At 47.6% G+C, this 20,381-nt stretch overlaps 1 protein-coding gene across 2 annotated transcripts in view; it reads left to right on the top strand.

The window, feature by feature from the left end:
* The window catches only part of LOC137439707 (tudor domain-containing protein 3), a gene marked incomplete at its 3' end in the record, with an annotated part of 198,467 nt that overhangs the window by 57,387 nt on the left and 120,699 nt on the right, over positions 1-20,381 (top strand). For both annotated transcript variants that reach the window (XM_078768314.1, XM_078768313.1), the window contains 4 exon segments: positions 1,876-2,036; positions 2,167-2,308; positions 3,311-3,382; positions 3,550-3,702. In XM_078768314.1, the coding sequence (XP_078624440.1) occupies positions 1,876-2,036; positions 2,167-2,308; positions 3,311-3,382; positions 3,550-3,702 (528 nt within the window).

Here is a 20,381-nt window from a genome sequence, read left to right as displayed (position 1 = left end):
AGATGTAGTGTATGTGACATGGACGAAATGATTAGAATTTGGTGAAGATTCGGATTCGGATTCGGATCCGGCTAGTAGAATTTTTAAAGTGATTCTTCACCATTGAGCGATCGGGCTAAAACCGATACATAGCAGGATATCTCAAAAAGTTATGGACAGATTTGGACGAAACTTGGTGGACAGTTTGGGTGTGTGACAATTACCAATCAATGCAATTTGGTGAAGATCTGAATATGGATTCGGATACAAGAATTATTCAATTTCTTAAGTGATTCGTCACCATTGAGAGATCGGGTGAAAAGCGATATATATAACATATTTTAAAAAAAGTTATGGATGAGTTATGACTAAACTTGATGGATGAGTTGGTTAGGTGACAAGAACAAGTCGATTAGATTTTGTTTCAGTTCCGAATCCAGATCCGGCCTATCAGTGGGATACAAAACATAAACTGTTCAATCTGGCGGAGATACAGTGCATTCAGAAAGTATTCAGACCCCTTCACTTTTTTCACATTTTGTTATGTTGCAGCCTTATGCTGAAATCGTTTAAATTCATTTTTTCCCCTCATCAATCTACACTCAATACCCCATAATGACAAAGAGAAAACAGGATTTTAGAAAGTTTTGTAAATTTATTAAAAAGAAAAAACTGAAATATCACATTGACATAAGTATTCATACCTTTTGCTATGACACTTGAAATTTAGCTCAGGTGTCTCCCATTTCTCTTGATCATCTTTGAGATGTTTCTACACCTTGATTGGAGCCCACCTGTGGTAAATTCAATTGATTGGACATGATTTGGAAAGGCACACACCTGTCTATATAAGGTCTCACAGCTGACAATGCATATCAGAGCAAAAACCAAGCCATGAGGTCGAAGGAACTGCCTGCAGAGCTCAGAGACAGGATTGTGTCGAGGCACAGATCTGGGGAAGCCGACAAAAAAAATCTCTGCTGCATTGAAGGTTCTCAAGAGCACAGTGGCCTCCATAATTCTTAAATGGAAGAAGTTTGGAACAACCAGGACTCCTCCTTGAGCTGGCCGCCCGGCCAAACTGAGCAATCGGGGGAGAAGGGCCTTGGTAATAGAGGTGACCAATAACCCGATGGTCACTGGCTGAGCTCCAGAGATCCTGTGTGGAGATGGGAGAAACTTCCAGAAGGACAACCATCACTGCAACACTCCACCGATCTGGGCTTTATGGCAGACTGGCCAGACGGAAGCCTCTCCTCAGTGAAAGACATGAAAGCCCACAGAATCTTGTTTCTCACAGTCTGAGAGCATCACACTATCTTTGGGAATGGTGCGTGGAAGTGGGTGGTGGGTTCGTGGAGGGAAATAAATCACAAACCCGTGTTCACTTTCAGTATATTCACTTGAGCTATGACTCCACTTTCCTGTCCTCGATTCACCTTGCCTTACTTTGGAAATTTTGCCCTGTAGCTATCGCACCAAAAGGTTTTCCATTGCAGATTATGAATTCTGTTTTATTTAAATTAAAACCATACATTGAGGTGCCTGTGTATCCTACTTTTTCATGTGATTCTGTCACATTGGGAAGCCTTGGATTCTGATCTCATGTAATATCAATGTGGTTCTCTATGTAATACAAATGCCATTCCATCCTCCACCTTTAACTCCAAGTTAAAAGCGCCTTTGGGCTTCATGAAAAGCGCTATACAAAATAAATGAATTATTATTATTATTAAAAGAACAAAGTACAATTTGTATGTCAAAGTAGATTTGAGAAATTACCAAACTTAATCTTTTTTAACGAAGGTGGTCACGGTGCTCGTTTGCAGTATTTTTTTCCGGTTAATGCATAACACGACAGCCGTCTTTCTTTGTACCTGCCTGCTTCCCTGCCAGGTGGATGGTATTTCGGTGGTGCAGGTCCACAAGGTGCGGAATGTTGCGGTGCCTCGGGATTTAGAGGATACGGGTAGCAAGCATCACCTGCTCAAGATCCAGCTTAGCGATGGCGTGGGGTTGTTTAATGGAATCGAGTTTCGACCTTTGCCTGCTCTCAGGTTTGTGTTCTCTTGCATGTGTTCTTTTTGTTTCCATCTTCATTGTTTCTCTTGGTTTGATCCTTAACGCAATATTTCATTAATTTGAGGTCCATTTGGGAGATCAAACGGCGCCCTCTTCTCACTGCAGCCTCAACACTGCGCCGGGAACGAAACTGCGCCTCAAGGGGCCTGTTCAAGCTCAGGGGGGATTTTTGCTCCTGAATGGAGACAACACGCAGCTCTTGGGTGGAAGGGTCACCCAACTTCTGCAGAAATGGGAGCTGCAGCAGGTGAGTGATGAACCTTCGCCACACCATTTGGCCGAAGTTTGAATTTTAATGCTGCTTTGACTTTTCCTTCGTTTTGTCACATCACATCCGTCGTCTTCATTAGGCAACAACTGTGGAACTATACTCAGTGTTTCCATTACTTCCTTATTCTTCGCTCATATGCAGCACAAGTCTGCGGTGTAGTATAATTGGCTGAGGGTGTGACTGCGCCACTGATGCAATGCCCCTTTGCTGGTTATGGCAGGAATTTGGATTTGTGCCGGCGATAGCTCGCCTACTCTTTGCGAATGACACAGTGGGATCTTGTCCACAAACTATTGCTGGAGGTTTGCGACACCTGCTTAACATCCATCCGAGGGACGGCACACATTGATGAATCATCGTCTCTGTGAAATACCAGGATGACGGTTTATAGCTGGGTCTGCCCTCTCTCCATTACTCAGCTCTCCCTTACTTCCTGATAACATAACATTGTTCTGTCAGACAGCAGAAGTGATCATTCATGGGTGACGTTCATGATTGTGGCCTGTTTGATTGCATTTATTTTCGTTGTTTGCAATGTTTTATTTTGCATTCGAGATGAAATAATTGAGGCTTTAAAGAATGGGCAAATATCGTGTGATCGTTTTACGATTAAGAATGACGGGCGTAAGTGTAAATCTGTGAATATCATTTGATCAAAGCAAATTGAGCTCCCACTCGCAGAGTCCAATAAAAGTAGGTTTATTTGAGAAATTTGTTGCGCAAATGTTTCCGTCGCTTGGGCATCAATTTGTCAAAGTTTATACTGTTTCACGATATTATTGTGTTGGTTGTTTATGTCTGTATTTATTTTTGACATACTATTATGGCGTTTCTTTAATTAGCAGTTTAAGTGACATCATCTTTGCATACAAACTGTGATTCTGTTCTCTCTGTCTACAAATAGCCATTTTGTTTACACTTCTATGATCCTGTTGATATATCCTGTCACATGTCCTGTAATTCCTCTTGTCCACGTAGAGCCTGTTGCAGCAATCTCACGCGAGGCCCCGTCGCCAGGGAGGACCACCTCCCTTTGTACCCTTTGGTCAGGTGCAATACAGCCTCATCACAAATACAATTTCACTTTTGACTACTGACACTGCTTCTGAGTTTTTTTTTGTAATGTGCCGTTGAAGTGGACATTGAGAGGTCAATTTAAAAGTTGCTGCAGTAAGGAGTGGAGTGAGGGAGTGAGTGAGTGATGGTGTTTGCAACAGAAATGCGTGTCAGGTGATGGGGAGCCCAGTGGACAGGAACTTGATCAGAGGAAGACTCTGCAGGACATTGTTGGAAGTGGAGGATCGCGTGACGATGACGAATTCGCTCGGCAGCGGACAGCAGCCATTGCAGAACTGGCCAAAAACAAGGAGGTGAGTACAGATGGGACTGATAACCGAGCTAGACCGGACATGAAAACATCTTGCTGCTTGACCAGAAGCTGCAGGATTCCACCCGGCGTCGAAACGCTCCAATCACCAAGAGCATTATAAAAATGATCGAGAGTGAGGACCATGGAGAGAACAAAAGGGTTGTTGGATAGGTGAAGAGTGTTAATTCTGTTTTGGCCTGATGCCCTCCCCAGTACTGTAATTGGATATTGATCTGAGATTTGTGAAGTGCATTGGCGCCCCACGTTCCGCTTCATGGCCTTATTCCCTTGTATTACCGTCGATGGCCTTGGTGTTGTACCCATGTATATGACACACAAGATATTTCTCAATTCAGTAGGTCACACAACTCTCCTACATTCATGTGAAGGAGTTTTTTTTTTTTTTGTCGGCCATTTATAGTAACCCGGCCCCATATTCTGCAGAGCTTATGTTCCATTTGGATGGTCAGATTGACCTAGTAATTCATTTGTTCCCTTGTGTCTATCTGAGGTCCCATTGCCACCAAGCACAGTTATCTACTCCAAACAGTGGCTGACAGATTGGAAGGGGACTCAGTTGGCGATGTGTGCGATAGCAGACAAAGTGTCAGCTTTGCTTTTCACATCATTGAACTGTTAAAAGACCGCAGGGCTTGTATAAAAGAGTGGCAAATGAGGTTTTAGTCCCATTGATCACTCTGTTTACACCTATACAGCAGAACTCTTGCTTGTCCATCCATTGGATGCACACTCTTTCTTCCCCCCCTCGGGTTACAATCAACATCTAATTCACTATTAAATGTTATCTCCAACTGAAAGCTTTTCGCTTTATTGTTTGGTTTTCATTTATTTATTTTGCTCGTCATTTTTACACGTTCATTTTTGTGGCTTGATGGCTGTAATGAAGAGAGGATGGCAATTCCCTTGTTGTCCGTTTCCGTCTATTTTCTCCCTCGTCCTTGCTGTTGACATTTCCCCTTTTCTTTCTGCTGTTCCTTTTGTTGTTGCGTACTGATCCGTTCTGTGTTCGAGCTCTTCAATGAGCCCTTGCGTCTGCAAACAAAAAGAATTTATTAACAACAATAAAAAGGCGTGCCTTTGCCTTTTCACAAAATGCAATGCGAGAATGTTTAAACAGATGATTATATACGTATACAATGAAGCTTGGATTGAGGAAGAAGCCTCATGGACCACCATGACTATGTTGCCTTCCTCCTGATGTATATTGTTATGGTCGCTGGTTTCGGACCAGTTTTCCGATCCCAATCCTAACAAACTAATGTTATGGTTGACCGGGGGTGGACTCGAGGTCAAATCCCCCACTTCGCAATCACAAATTTAGGGACGGATCGTCAAAAGAGACCATATGCTGTCCACTGGGAAAGCTGAATTGATCTTTTGTTCGGTTTTCGGGGCACAGATACCTTGAACAATAATACGACGCTCTGTCTGGATCGACCATCGAAACAGGATGGAAGCCCGAGCGGTGGCTTGGGTGATTCGGCAGTAGTCTTATAAAGCCACCGTTACGGTAATGATGCCAATTTCCCATGGTTGTGCTTTTTAATCACGCCGGGATTATTAGCCATATGATAATAGCCCGTAAACCTGAACCAGGCGACACAAGTTAATTGAAGTAATTAGTTTTAATAAATGGGGGATGGATAGATTGGAGGAGAGAAAAACACGTATCAACAGCAATAACAGAATCAATGTACATTACTGTAATATAACAATTTGATACAGATCATACAGTTATGATTCCCCCTCGCCCACGATAATCCGTTGACCTAAACCATCCACTCGACAAACATGACACACTGAGGAAATACCAAACTGTTTTCAAGAACACAACAAAGACCATCAGCAAACCCACAGGTTAGGGCCTGGCAAAGTGTCTGGAGGCAGTCTGGTTCCAGTCCTGAAAGGAGGTGACTGCTCGTTCTGCACGTTGACCAAGGAAGGAACAAGAAACACAACTTGTACTGCCAGGTGCATTTCAGTAGACCTCTCCGCAAGGTTTGCGCATCCAGCAAGGTGAATGCAAAACTCCTCCCTTAGGATTCTTGGAAGCAATTTGAACCGCGTCTTCGGGCATTCTCCAGCTGCTTTCATCTGGTAGCTTATAAGTGCTTTTTATCTCGGTATTTTAGCACTTTTTATCATCTGTCGATCTTAAGCGCTTAGCTGTGCCTTTCATGTGCCTCAGAGGCTTTAATTCCAGGCTATAAAGCAACAAAAGGTGAAAATTTTGAAAGGGGGTGTTGGCACTGTATACATATACAGTGATCCCTCGTTTATCGCGGGGGTTACGTTCCAGAACCCCCCGCGATAGACGAAAATCCGCGAAGTAGCGACCATATTTTTATTTTATTATTTATATATATTTTTTAAAGCTTTATGACCCTCCCCACACTCTTATTAACCTTTCCCACACTCTTATTAACCTTTCTCACACTCTTATTAACCTTTCCCATACTCTTATAAACACTTCCTATACTCTTAAACACTTTTTACACTCTTAAACATACGTAATTTTAACAACATATAAAATTCTAATGGGTACTCAGCATTGAAGATACTACAACTTGCGTGATGAAGATGATGATGAATTAGCTGTGCAGTACTGATGACGATGAAGGTGATGATGATGATGATGAATGTACTGCACAGCCAGAAAGGGCATTACAGCCCTTCTGAAGGCGCCACTGCATCAGGCGCTTCGTCAGGTGGTGTAGTATCTTCGCCCTCGTTTGCAACTTCAGTTTCCGCTGAAGGCGTAGGCGTAACTTGTCTCTTCTTGCGAGTGAGGAACATGGTTATGGGGAGTTGCTGGTGCTGCTTCTTATTCTGTGCAAGAAGGTTTTTATAAACCGTCATGCCCCTCTCGATGGTATTTGCAAACTGCAACGAACGAAGCATGTGGGGGTCCCATTCTTGAGCCACTCGCTGAAGGTCTTTGGCCATTCTGACCATGGTTGCGAGCCGTTCGAGTGTTAGGCCAACCTCCTCTTCTTCTTGAGACCCTGGTTCCTCTTGTTCCTCTTCCTCTTCCTCGCTTGCTGACTTCGTCATCTCCGTGAGGTCTTCATCTGTCAACGGTTGTGAGTGGGCATCAATCAGCTCATTAACATCCTCGTGAGTCATGTTGTTGAAGCCATCTCCGCCAAGAAGTTTTGCCAGCTTCACAGCCTTATCAACTGCGGAATGATAAACCTCTTCAGGAGAGAACCCGTAATAGTCATGGACGACTTCTGGCCACAATTTCTTCCAGCTGGCATTTAAAGTTGCACTCTTCATCTCCTTTATGGCCTTCTGAATATTTAGGAGACACGATGCAATGGTGTATTCACGCCAGTACGCCTTCAGCGAGAAGTCTTCGTCAGAGTCCATAGCATCAACGAGGTTTTGCAGGGCGCTTCGCGTATAAAGCGCCTTAAAAGCGCGAATAACGCCTTGATCCATCGGCTGAATCAGCGATGTGGTGTTCGGCGGCAAGAACTCTATCTGCACACCATCATACGATAGATCAACTGCGTGGCCTCCAGCATTGTCCATGATCAGAACCACTTTGAATTTGAGGCCTTTCTCTGCCAGATAAAGCTTCACCTCCGGTATAAAGCACTGATGCAACCAATCAGATGTAAGAACTTTAGTCATCCAGGCCTTAGTGTTGTGCATCCAGTAAACTGGCAACACATTCTTATTTCTGTTTTTGAGAGCCCTTGGGTTTTTTGACTTATAAATAAGACCTGGCTTAATCATAAAACCCGCAGCATTCCCACACATAATTACCGTTACATGATCTTTTTGGGCCTTGAATCCGGGGGCTTTGGCTTCGTCCTTCATAATAAAAGTGCGAGACGGCATCCTTTTCCAGAATAGGCCCGTTTCATCCATGTTGAAGACTTGTTCGGGCCTATAGCCCCCTTCCTCGATGAGCGTTTTAAATGTGTTATTCACATATTCTTCAGCTCCAGCTTTATCCGCAGAGGCAGCTTCCCCATGCAGAGTAACGCTCCTAAGTCCAAAGCGCTTCTGAAACTTATCAAACCAGCCCTTGCTGGCACTGAATGTGGTTTGTTTGGTGGGAGAAGCACTCGATGGTCCTGCTTCTGCATTGTCGTCCTCGTCCTCCTCGTTGCCGTCGTGATCGTCACCGCTTTCAGCAAAACGATCGTGAAGTTTCTTGGCCTTTGTGCGGATGGTGTTGGTATCCAGCGAGATATCCTTCCTCCTGCAGTCGCTGATCCACAGGGCCAATGCAGACTCCATCCTTACAATGGCCTTATTGCGGGACGTTACCACCCTCTTCGCAGTCTTGTTAAAAGACACTGCTGCTGTCGTCCTGATATTCTTTTCGTCCTTCTTAATGTACCGGACCGAAGATTCATTGATGCTGTAATGGCAGCCTACAGCCGCGAAGCTTCTCCCTTGCTTTAACATGTCGAGAAGTTGCACTTTTTCAACGATGGTTAGCATCTTCCTCTGCCGCTTAGGTTCAGTGTCAGATACCTTAGAAGGTGCAGAACGTTTGGGCGGCATTGTAGGGGTTGAAATAAATTTAAAACTTTTACAGATAAATCACACAAACGCAACACCGCAGAGTAACACTACGAGTAGCGATCGCACGTCGATGTGAAATGGACAAGGCGAGATGCTGAATGCATGCTATGCGCGGGAGATACAGAGAATGATGCTATGGTCGCTGAGCCAATCAGAGCCCAGGATACAGAACACCATGCTCTGGTTGGTCGCCTCTAATCCATCAGCCAGTAGCGTGCCGTGTACGATCTCACGTGGGTAACTAGTGCAAGTGGAAGCTGCCGCATCTGCGTTTTCCATACGCATGACTCTTTGTCCCTTTGTCTACTCTTCTACTGTACACTATGTACAGTATTTTATTTCTTGTAATATGTTTTAATTACTGTATTTTTCTTATTTTTTAACGTTTAAAAAATTTTTAGGCTAGAAAATGCTTATTTTACCACAAAAATATTTAAAATAATAGGATATAAAAATACATTTATACCGCAAAATCCCGCGATATAGCGAAAAATCCGCGATATAAAATTAGATATGTAAGAGTTAAAAATCCGCGATACAGTGAGGCCGCGAAAGGTGAACCGCGATATAGCGAGGGACGACTGTCTATGTATATATTGTCCTGTGATTCCCCTGGGTGAATACCGGAAAATCACGGATAGCAAATCGAGCGTTACTTCGAGGAGTTCAGTTCAAATAGCGGACTTTACTATATATATGCGCGGGGGAGGAAAGAGAAGAAGAAGAAGAAGAAGAAGCTTTTACCTGAGCGATCCACCGAGCAGTCTTCAAACCTGCAAAAAGGTCTTCGAGGTCACGTCGATTCGAGGTCAAAAAATCGAGGTCAAAAATCGAGGTCAAAATCGAGGTGAGGTCACGTCTTTTCGAAGCTGTTCCATGCGCTCACGCTTTCGAAGCTAAGTGATCTTTCACATTTGTGTTTTTGTCGTATCTTTATCTTTCTTTCGGTGCATGTACCTATTGGGGTGACTTTAATAGGTTTCTCGGTGTTGGTTTTTCATACCTGTGTACAGAATCGTCGGTTTTTTCGTATCGTGTATTCTGAGGCCTAGTGTAGTACTAGTCGGCTACCGTGTCCTCAGACCTTGGCTTGAGGCTTTTGTTTTTTGTCTCAGCGGTTCTTCGATCGCGCTGCAACTACTTTCGGTCTCTGTTTTTCACGGTCTTTTCACCCATACTCCCTTGTTTTAAAATCTCAAAAAAAACCAAAAATTTTTTTTCCTTCCCTGTTCTTATCCGCTTGTGCGTTCTTATTTGTTCTTTCGTTCTTCGTTCTTTTGCTCTTTCGTTCTTCGTTATTTGTTCTTTCGTTCTTCGACCACGTTGTTCGAGATCACGTGATCAAGTTGTTAATACATGTTTCATCTGTCCCCTGAAGAACTTTATTATTATGTCATATTCTATAACACTTTTTTCTACTTCTTCTATAAAAGGATGCTTTCAACTTGCTCACCAATTCTATTCATTCAAAAAAAAAATTCCATCTCTTACAGTGCATCTTTCATTCATTCCCTAAACTCTCCAGAACTCCACCCACCCTTCAGCGTCCTCAAACGTATTTTTGACTCGAATGTCTCAAGAAACTCATTTTGCAATAAATGTTCGTTTCCCATAAATCGTACACTTTTCAAAATCCAATCACACCCCTCCCCTCCAAATCTTCCCCATCACCCATCTCTGTCGAATCTTCCCCCTTGCCCCTCCCCCCCAAATCTTCCCAAACACCCATCCCTTTCAAATCTCCCCCGCTGCCCCTTCCCTCCTAAACTCCCCCCACACCCCTCCCCTCCGAGACTCTCCCTCACTCCTCCCCTCCTAGACTCCCCTCTCACCCCTCCTCCTCAAAGCGTCCTCCCCGCTTCTTCCCCCTTCCAACTTTCACCTTCATCTTCCTCAACCTTCTGCCTCACTCTTCCCCCTCCTCAAATAACACCTCACTGCGCCTCACCCAAACACCATCAAACCTTTTCTCCTCCCCATTCTTCCCTTTCTCCAAGCTATTCTGTAATCTCTGACACACCTGCAACAGCTCTCCCTACCTCTTCCTCCTCTTCCACATCCTGCCCTACCGCTCCCCCCCCCCTGTTCTGTATCCGATGCTCCCCCTTCCTCTTCCTTAACAGTATGGACCTCAAACATCCGGGGCCTTCGCTCAAACTTAACTGATCTCTCCATACAGGTTGCTTCTGACAAACCAGACGTGATCTGCTTAACAGAAACCTTCCTCCTTCATGATGTCTCTGATTCCTTGGTATCTCTCCCAGGTTACTCCCTCCTCCGGTATGATAGACCTGAGCCTCGTCTTGGAGGTGGGGTTGCTATCTTTATAAAAAACTCTCTTCCTCACTCGCCCTGCACTGCCCTCTCTCCACCTCACCCCCAGGAATACCTTTGGCTACGGCTTCCCCTTCGCTCCCACCTTTTGTTCATATGCGTGTTGTACCGTCCACCAAACAGTGATGACTCCATCTACATCTCGCTGTCTGATAATATGGACCAACTTCTATCTACCCATCCCAACTCTCTCTTCCTCATATGTGGTGATTTCAACTGTCACCATGCCAGTTGGCTGGGGGTGGGTACCTCTCTCACCAGCCATGGCTCTTCAGCAAAGGACTTCTGTGACTCACTGGGTCTGACACAATCTGTCAATTTCCCAACCCGGATCTCAGTCAACGGAGAATCTTCTCTTCTGGACTTGGTTATGACTAACTTCCCTGAAAATGTCTGCTGCTCTTCTTCTGCTCCAATCGGCTCTTCTGATCATGTGCTTGTTAAAGTGGACATCTCTCTGACCATTTTCAGAGAGCCTCCTCAGCGTCGACGAGTCTGGCATTTCACTCAGGCCAACTGGCACGGTCTTCAAGCAGCCATCAATCATCTGGACTGGTCTCCCATCTCTACTGCCTCTGACATCAACTCATCCTGGGAATTCTTCCAAAGTAAATTGCTCTCTCTCATGCACAGATTTATCCCTTCTCGTCTTCAGTTGTCATACCCTTCCTCCCGTCCATGGTACACGGAATCTTGTGGTGAGGCTATTGCCCAGAAACAACTTGCTTTCGTCTCCTGGAAAGCAAATCCAACGGAAGGAAATCTCATTTCCTTTCACAAAGCCCGAAACAAGTGTGTGTCCACCCTCAGGAGAGCCAGGAAACAATATCTCTCCGTCCTCAGGACCGAACTCTCTTATCTGTCTCCCTCTTCCAAATCCTGGTGGCGTCTGGTGAAATCTGTTTCTGGTGTTTGTTCCCCCTCCATCCCCTCCCTCACCTTAAATGGCCACACGGCTGACTCCGCACGTGAAAAAGCTGAATGCCTCAACTCTGTGTTTGCCTCTAAATCTTGTGTCCCAAACCCATCCCTCTCTGTACCCACCGTACCCAGTCGTACCCCGCTGTTCCTGGACTCTGTGTCCTTTCCTCCTGACAAGGTGGAAAAGCTTCTGTCAACCCTCGACTCTGATTCTGCAACTGGACCTGACGGCATCAGCCCACGGGTCCTAAAATCATGTTCTTCCGCTCTTTCACTCCCCCTCTCTGTTCTCTTCACCCTCTATTTTGCTCAAGTTCATCTTCCATCTGCTTGGAAATCTGCCAACATCACCGCTTTGCACAAAAAAGGTGCAAAAACAGATCCCAGCAACTACAGACCAATCAGCCTTCTCCCAATTATCAGCAAAGTCATGGAATCCATCATTGCTTCAGATATGAAATCTTTCCTCTTCTCCAATGGCTTGATCTCTGATCATCAATTTGGTTTCAGACCTGGACACTCCACTCTGGACATGCTGCTTCTGCTTTCTCAACAATGGATGGAGGTCCTCAATGCCAAACAGGAAATTAGAGCAGTCTCCCTTGACATATCACGTGCCTTCGATACGGTCTGGCACCCCGCTCTGCTCACCAAACTCTCCTCTTTTGGTATCCATGGAAATCTCCACGCATGGCTGGCGCACTTCCTCTCTAGTCGTAGTCAACGTGTGGCCCTGAATGGGTTTCTCTCATCTCCTCTTCCTGTTCAGGCTGGAGTTCCCCAAGGCAGTGTTCTGGGCCTTGTGCTTTATCTGGTCTTCATCAATGATCTCTCTGACTCTCTTGAAAATCCTCTCTATCTCTTTGCTGACGACTCTACTCTCTGTCGTTCCATTCTTCATCCCTCAGATCGGCAGTCTGCAGCCTCCTCACTCTCTGCAGACATTGACAAAATCACAGACTGGGCAAACAAGTGGAACATGTCTTTCAATCCTGACAAATCTCACACTCTTACGATGTCTCTCCGAAAAGACCGACTGGACAACCCTCCCATCCACTTTCTGAATAATCCTCTCCAAGAAGTTCTGTCACTCAAGCTTTTGGGTCTCACTATCTGCCATGATCTTTCCTGGAAAAACCACATTTCAAATCTGGCCTCCAAAGCCAGTCGCCGACTGGGCATCCTCCGTCGTGCGAAGTCCTTCCTTGGCACACCTGAGCTCCTCACCACATACAAGGCTTTCATCCGCAGCTCAATGGAATACTGCTCTCCCGTCTGGGCTGGTGCTCCTGCCTCACACCTAGCTCGTCTTCACGCTGTTGAAACCAAAGCATTCAGAATCATTGGAATCTCCCGCGATGAAGCTAACTCCAAGGGCCTCTCACTCACTCACCGCAGGCAGGTTGGTGGTCTTTCCGTCTTCTACCGACTCCTCTCTGGCCTTGTCCCCCCAGCTCTCTCTGGGCTCTGTCCCGCAAATATTCCTACAGGTCGCACAAGATCTGCCTGCAACCCTCTTTTGGTTAAACTGCCAAAATCAAGACTCTCTGCTCACCTTCACTCCTTCATTCCTCTTTTCTCCCGCCTCTGGAACAAACTCCCTCACTCTCTTCAATCCCACTCCACCCTCCAAGTCTTTAAAACAGCTGTTCACCACCATCTCTTATCTTCCCCCATCCAAAACCTTGATCTTTTCTACCCCCGCTAATTTCACCCCAATTCCACTTTTTGAAATCCCAACTTTCTCCTGGAAGTCCTTGGTGTCCTTGTGCTTTATACTTCTCCCTCCCCTCCCCCCCCCTTCCCACGCCTCCTCCCCCCGGGCCCTCTCCCTTCCACACATATCCCTGCTCTCGGATGTTGTGTGTGTGTGCTTCCCCTTTTCTCCCCATCTTGTCTTCCGCTCCCTCTTTTTGTGTATTTTGTTTGTCTGGTCGATTTGTTTGTGAAGTTAATGTTAGCTCTTTCACGAGCCTCGATTCAGTATACAAAAAAAATAAAAAAATAACTCAAACGAAAAACCCGTTTAGAATGTACAAAAATAAACAGGTTTATTTAACGGAATGCCGGTAACTAGCAACGCGACGGTAAATAAATGTCCTAAATGGACCGCACCCGCACCAGACGAATAACACAGACAGAGGGGAATATAAACTGGATAAAATAAATAGTGTGGGTTATCGTGCACTTAGCGCAACTCGCTTGTGGTCTCGTCAGGGATCGTCCGGCCCTGAGCGTGCAGTCCCGACGTGGCTCCGGTATTGGCGGGAAACCGCCCGATGTTGGCACGCGCGCACAAAATCAGGCCTCAGTTCTCCTCGCACGCCAATGGATCGTTTCAGTATGAGTGTCGAAGGCCAGCGGTGAGCGAGAGGCAGGAACGTCGAGGGACAGAGGAAGATCCAAGGGGCGAGGAAGGACAAATGAAGGCGTGAAGGGCAAGCGAGAGAGAGAGAGGGCAAGAAGAAGCGAGTCCAGGGCAAGAGGGCAGAGAGAGCAGAGAGAGCAAGAAGAAGCGAGTCCAGCGCAGAGAGAGGAGAGAGAGAAAATGTCGGTCTCCTTGTACTTTTATCGACCCCTCGTGACATCATCTGTCTCTCTCTACCAATGCCCGCAAGCCACCACTACCGTCTTTCGCCCTCCACCAATTCCCGCAGGCCACCCTTTGACGTCATCGGCGTGCCCTGCCAATCAGCGTGCTGCTTACTGCTCCTCCTTCTTTCCCCCAATCGGCTGGTAACTTCTTCCTTCGTGGTGACCAGTCATGGTTCCTTCTTTAATCTGGCCCTTGGTTGGTCGACTCCTGCCCAATAGCGAGTCCTTCTTGGTCTGCCCTGACCAATCACGAGTCTCTGGGGCGTTCTTCGGCCTGCTTGAGCGATGTGTGTTCAACCAGGCGGTGTTGTTAGCCCTGGTGTTGATGTCTGGCTTCTTGGTGGTTTTATCGTTATTTGCTATGTGTGTACTAATGGGCCTGACTAGTGTCTATGGTGCAGTGCCAAAAGAGCCAAAGGATAGATCACAAGGGCTAACACACAGGGGAATTAACATAATCCCTACGCTAGTTAACACGCCCCATTCCTCATAACGGGGACGAATATACACTTAATCCGACATTCGGGCTAAACAGGTCCCTGACTTATGTACATCGAAGTGGTTCTTTCTACCCACGATCATCGGAGCACCTACCTATGCAGATCTACCTGAATCTATATATCACCACCCCAAAATTCATAACAATATATATATATATATATATATATATATGTTGCGGATCCCTCCGTCGGCCTCTTTCCCCCTTATCGAGGGGGGATTAATCCCCTCGCCTACGACTGACCGACGTGGTCCTGAAGCTGCACAAACTCCCTCCGGAGAGGCAGGTGCGCAACCTCGTTCGCGACCGCGGACAGATGTTAATTGCCGAGCGGTTTAGCAACCGCGGCACGAACCATTAGCAGAGACTAACCCGATCCTGAACGTTGGCCAAAATCGCGCCACAGGTTTTCAATGGGGAAATCACAAAGACGACCGGACGAGCATGAAGAAGAAGAACGAAGGTAGGAAATACAAATATGATTTATTACCAACTATTATTTACACAATCAAAAGAACCAAGGAGAAGGAAGAATAAGAAAACAATTTACAGAGGGATGGAAGGACCAGAAGACACAGTGCAATTACTAGCTTATACTGTGCAAACTTACTTACACCCCAGGACAAGACACACAAAACAGATGACAATCAGACTCACACGAATGGGGGATGAAGGCAGGAACGATTGGCTGGAACGAGAGGAAGGTTCAACTGGAACCGGAGCACGGTCGGGCTGGGAGTGAGCAGCTGCCGCCCCTTCTCGATCCGTTTCGCACGGCGCGTTCCTTCGCGGCCACGGTCGAAGCTGCCGTCAAAGCCCAAAGCTGCGATGGTTAGAGCTGTGGTGGTTCAAAGCTGCGATGGTTTCAAAGCTCAGGCGTGCTTCCTCAGGTGCGTTGCATGCTCTCCAAGGACTCATCTCTCCCTCGTGGGGGCGTCCCGCCGCGGGTTATATAGGCCACACCCTCGAACCTTCGCGAACCTCCCCGATCGTTCTCTCTCCGCCCTCTCAAGCCAAACCCCTCGTGTTTGGTTGGTCGGCAAGGGCTCTCCTGGCTCCACCTTCCGATGACAAGGGGCGGGCAACGCCCTTGTTCGTGGGCTTGACCGCGTGCGTAATGGAGTTTGGGGTGAAGAAAACCGCCCAATGCACTGAGAGGATTGGGGGAGACTTGAAAAGGGATTCTGTCTTACCTGATTCGGTGCAATGCAGTGTCAATTAATGGGAAACAGAGCCTTAAGCTAATACACAGAATAAGGAAATAACTATTTAGAAGGGTATATGATTTGCTACGTGCATGTATATGGAGTAACTAAGAGGACTACCTTTGACCTTTACACACCAACCGGAGATATTTACAAGTATTCATTACACTTTACAACAATAAAAAAAAACACAGGATTCTCAAATCCGCAACACTGCACCCTCATCCTCTGGGCACGTGCTCGGGCCTACAAAACTTTAACTTTACTGTGACACATAGATGTAGTTCCCTCTACATTTAACCTGACCCTGAGTGTGACAGTTTTAAAACACAAATAAGTATGTCCCCCTGCTGCATTGCACCCTGCCTAACAGATTTACGCCCACAGGATAACCGAATTGCGGAATGGTTTTCAAACTATACATGAACGGTGGGGAGCATTATTTACAAATGACGCTAATTGTATTTACACAACGCAACCCAGGACCTGCGATTGTTCCTTTTGGGGGGGGGGGGGGGAAGGGGGAGACAGCCTGCGCTGCATCGACGCACCAGCACCAATAACCAGCACCATAAAGCCCCATACAGCACCATAAGTGCACAGTCACCAGTTCATAATAAAAATAAACAAACCCTGCTGGTGGTCTTGCTCTTCGGCTCCCTCTGCTGGCCAATGTTCTTCCAGATGTTGTCTTTCTTTATGTTCTTCTTGCTGGCGGACTAGATGGACATAATAAAAGCAAGCACAACACGTGTCCATTGTTATTTATTTATGGCCCACAGGGCCGACTAGTGTGGTTCACTTGTGGGGCATAGGTGCCCTGTGGCCAAGGTCCGCCAGCAAGATCTCAGGCCATCATGGCCGGTTCCAGCAGAGGGGCCATGCCCCAACCCGTGGGGTCCATGAGTGGTGCTCAGCCACAGACATGTGGTCCATAAGTGGTGCATCGATGCAGGCAGCTGTGGTTGCGAGAGTTCGGGCACAAAATGGCGGACTCACGCACGCTCCCCTCGGCGCCCAGTGGCGCACGGTCCTGATGTGGGAGACAAAAGGGGGAAAAGACAGATGAGCGAGGGGTAAGGTCTCAAGGGTACACATCAAACAAGGCAATGCAAGGCGAGGTGCGTATGGAGACGGAGCGGAGAAAAGCTCGTCCCTACCGTACGTCACCCCCCCCCTTGTCACCTACTCTACCCTTGCCCTTACCCCATATTTCCAACAATCTACACCTTTACAAATTCGTCACTACTGTCACGTCTCCCCCATATTTCTCCAACACCAAATTCGTCTTCACAATCCCACTAATCAAAATGTGCCATCACCCAATTCATCATCAATCCTCATAAGGAGGAAGAGATGGAACACCAGCACAATGTCACACCCACGTCATGATGCGTCTCACATTCCAAACATTTGCACAATAAAAATAACAAAACAACCTGGCATGGTGTGGAGGTATGTCATCCCAGGTGAGTGGATGCAGATGGTGCGAGGAGATCTCCATCCTAACTATCCTCTAAATGACATTAACACACTTTACACTACCCGGGGTCTTCCCTGCCAATCCATTGGCCATCTTACTCTATGCGGTTTTAAGAACCAAATTCCCATTGACCAAACTGTGGTGCTTCCTCAATTTGGGGTCTCACTCCCCCGATGCAACTCCCTGTGCCCTTGCACAATTTCAGGGCTGAGTCGTGTAGCTCTCCCAGCAGGTCTACCCACCTGCACACCTCCACCACTGTAGTTGCCACCCGAGCTTACCTAGCTCCTTACCCTAACCTATCTAATTGGGGAAGGCCCCTCCTGGCTCTGTCACCCCTTGGTGCCCTCTGGCACTGGGCTACCCGGGTCCGTCCTCCGGATCCTCGGGCCCCATCCACAACAACTCTACCGGCTCCCAGAGCTCACCTGTGGCCTCACCTGGCCGACATCCTCACAGTGGTGGAGTGCCCATTTAACTACACACACACTAACAGGCTACACGCCCAGCCATTTCCACGACACTAATGCACCCATCACTACACTCCTGTGCAACTACCTGCACCACAGATGCCAATATCCAACCACAATTTACCTGTACCCTCTACCTAACTCTTACACTACCCTCCCCGGGTATTCGTGATGGGGTCCATCCTCCTTTCCCCCATCCACACCTTCGCACCATCCACTCCACTCCACGGTTTCCACCATACTCACTCCACGACCATCCATTCCATACTCAATATATTCCACACTCCATGTCTTCCACACAACCATTCTCCATACACCTGCCGTTGCACACCTGTGCAATCACACCTGGTGCCACCTGCACCCTCCTTCCTCCCTGGACCATTTGGGTCAACACAACACACATCACCATCACTCCCTCATACACTGCTCCATACACCTGTTCAGTTGCACACCTGTGCAATCTCACCTTTTAACCACACACACGGCATCATCTGAACTACCTGTTGCCCTGCTAACTTAGTGCTCCCCGTCTTCCCTTTAAACTAAGCACATACCACGTCATTATCATCCAAACTAATCTACCTGCGTCCCCACTACAGGTATCATTGTCACTACCTAACCTTAACGTTACCTAAGGTCATCTTCTCTAGATCCCTATCATTATCATAACCCTCCCGGGCTAGTTTTCACTGCCAACCCCATAACACTAGTGCTCCTTTGCCCCCGCTGTGAGAGAAGGCAGAGTTGCCATCCCACCACATCGGGTATCTCTCACTACCAATTTTGCACACCAAATTCCAGCGAATTAAAAATTTGCCAATCACTCTACCAATCATCTGCCAATCATCACTCTGCCAATCATCAAATTTTGCTTTTCAATTTCGGGTCCAAAACACTATCCTCATCACACGTCTACTCACTAGAGCCTCTCGGTGCGCCAATTCATCTCCAAAGCTCGGCTTCGCAAAGCCGAGCAATGAATGCGGGTTGCTTGGTGCCGGCGGCTGGATCCGTCCGGCCTTCGGTGCAGGGAAGGAGGTTTACCCGGGCCGAGATCCCACACACCATCTCGGCACAGAGCCGTCCAATGGCCCGATCTCGCCCTGCCGGAACGCCTCAACAAAAAGGGGTCGCCATGACGACCCTTCCTACCGGGCCGCCCGCTCCGCATAGCGGAGCACGGACGCGGCCTGTCAGAGCGCGGCCCGGCGGTTCTTTCGAAACCGCCGCGGTCACAATCCCCGCGGATCCCCGCGGCACGCAAAGCTGCCCGGCACGCACCGAGGACCCGATTCGGCTATACGTCGCTCTAGCCGCTAACCCGGTTAGCGTCGATGCTCCACTTGAAAGCTTACACCCCGCAGCCCGTTCCTTGCTCATACATCCAGCCATTCCCATGCTATTTGTCATTGCACCTTCTCTTACACACCCAGGTACACTCATTCCGCTTACAGACTTTGTCACACACCTGACCACCGCACACCTTTGCACACACTCGTCGTTCGCACACCTCACCAACACACCTCTTCGCGCTCCCTCCTCGGTCACCTCCTCTGTGACAACCACAGGTGTGCTCTCACTTGCACACCCAACCACGTGCCTCACTACCAACTCCAGCGTGCATTCCCATACGCGCTCTACCATTCCAGGTGTGCATCCTTCCATTCCAGGTGTACATCCTCTCTCACCTGCCACAACCAACTCACGCTCCGTGTCACTCTTACTACTTTCACCACCACACTCGGTCGCGCATTCACCCTTACTTTTGACAGCGCACTCTGTACTCATGCACCCGTCCGTTACACACCTTTCTCGCGCACACTCTCCCGTTGCACCCTCAGTAACACTCACCACAGGTGTGCATTCTCCCTTACTCTTGACAGCGCACTCTTTCCTCATGCACCTGTCCGTTACACACCTTTCTCGCGCACACTCTCCCGTTACACCCTCCGTAACACTCACCACAGGTGTGCATGCTTCCGTTACATCCCCTGTAACACTCCCCACGACGCGCTTCCATGTGCCCCCCCGCACACGCGCTACGACCAACTCACTCTCGACGGCACACTCACTCCTCGGCGTGCACTTTTTCCTCACACACCCCATAGTCGGACATTCTTGCACACCTCCTCTTTCGCACACCGTACCTGTCACACACTTCACCAGCGGCCTCTCACGAACACCCGGGTCCAAACCAACCCCCAAGCCGACTGAAGCTCCCCTCACACCATATACATTTCCGCGTATATCGCCATTCACCTCGGCACCTCGTCTCCGCACCTCCTCCGCCACCTGCAAACTTTATTTGGTTAGCGAGCACACCATCACGATTTGAGCACCGAGCTTGTACATATTCCATCACCTCCTCCTTTATCTCCCTCTTAGTTTCCCTCCGTCTCTTCTTAATTTCACTCACCCCCTCTTCCACCTCCTCTAATTTTTGCTTCACCTCTTTTATTTCTCGGTGCGTCTCCTCAATTTCGTCCTCTAACGCCACCTTGACCGTTTCTATGTGCGTCCTCACCTCTCGGTCCTTTGTCTCCATTGCCTCCGTCACCTCGTCCAACCTCGTTGCCAGTCCCTCACGTACCATCTGACATTCCCTCT

Source organism: Myxine glutinosa, chromosome 14, assembly GCF_964187855.1.
Source record: "Myxine glutinosa chromosome 14, kmMyxGlut1.1, whole genome shotgun sequence".
In the NCBI taxonomy this organism is placed as follows: Eukaryota; Metazoa; Chordata; class Myxini; order Myxiniformes; family Myxinidae; genus Myxine; species Myxine glutinosa.
Note: the sequence above shows the minus strand (reverse complement) of the source record. Positions and strands in the feature narration are given on the sequence as shown.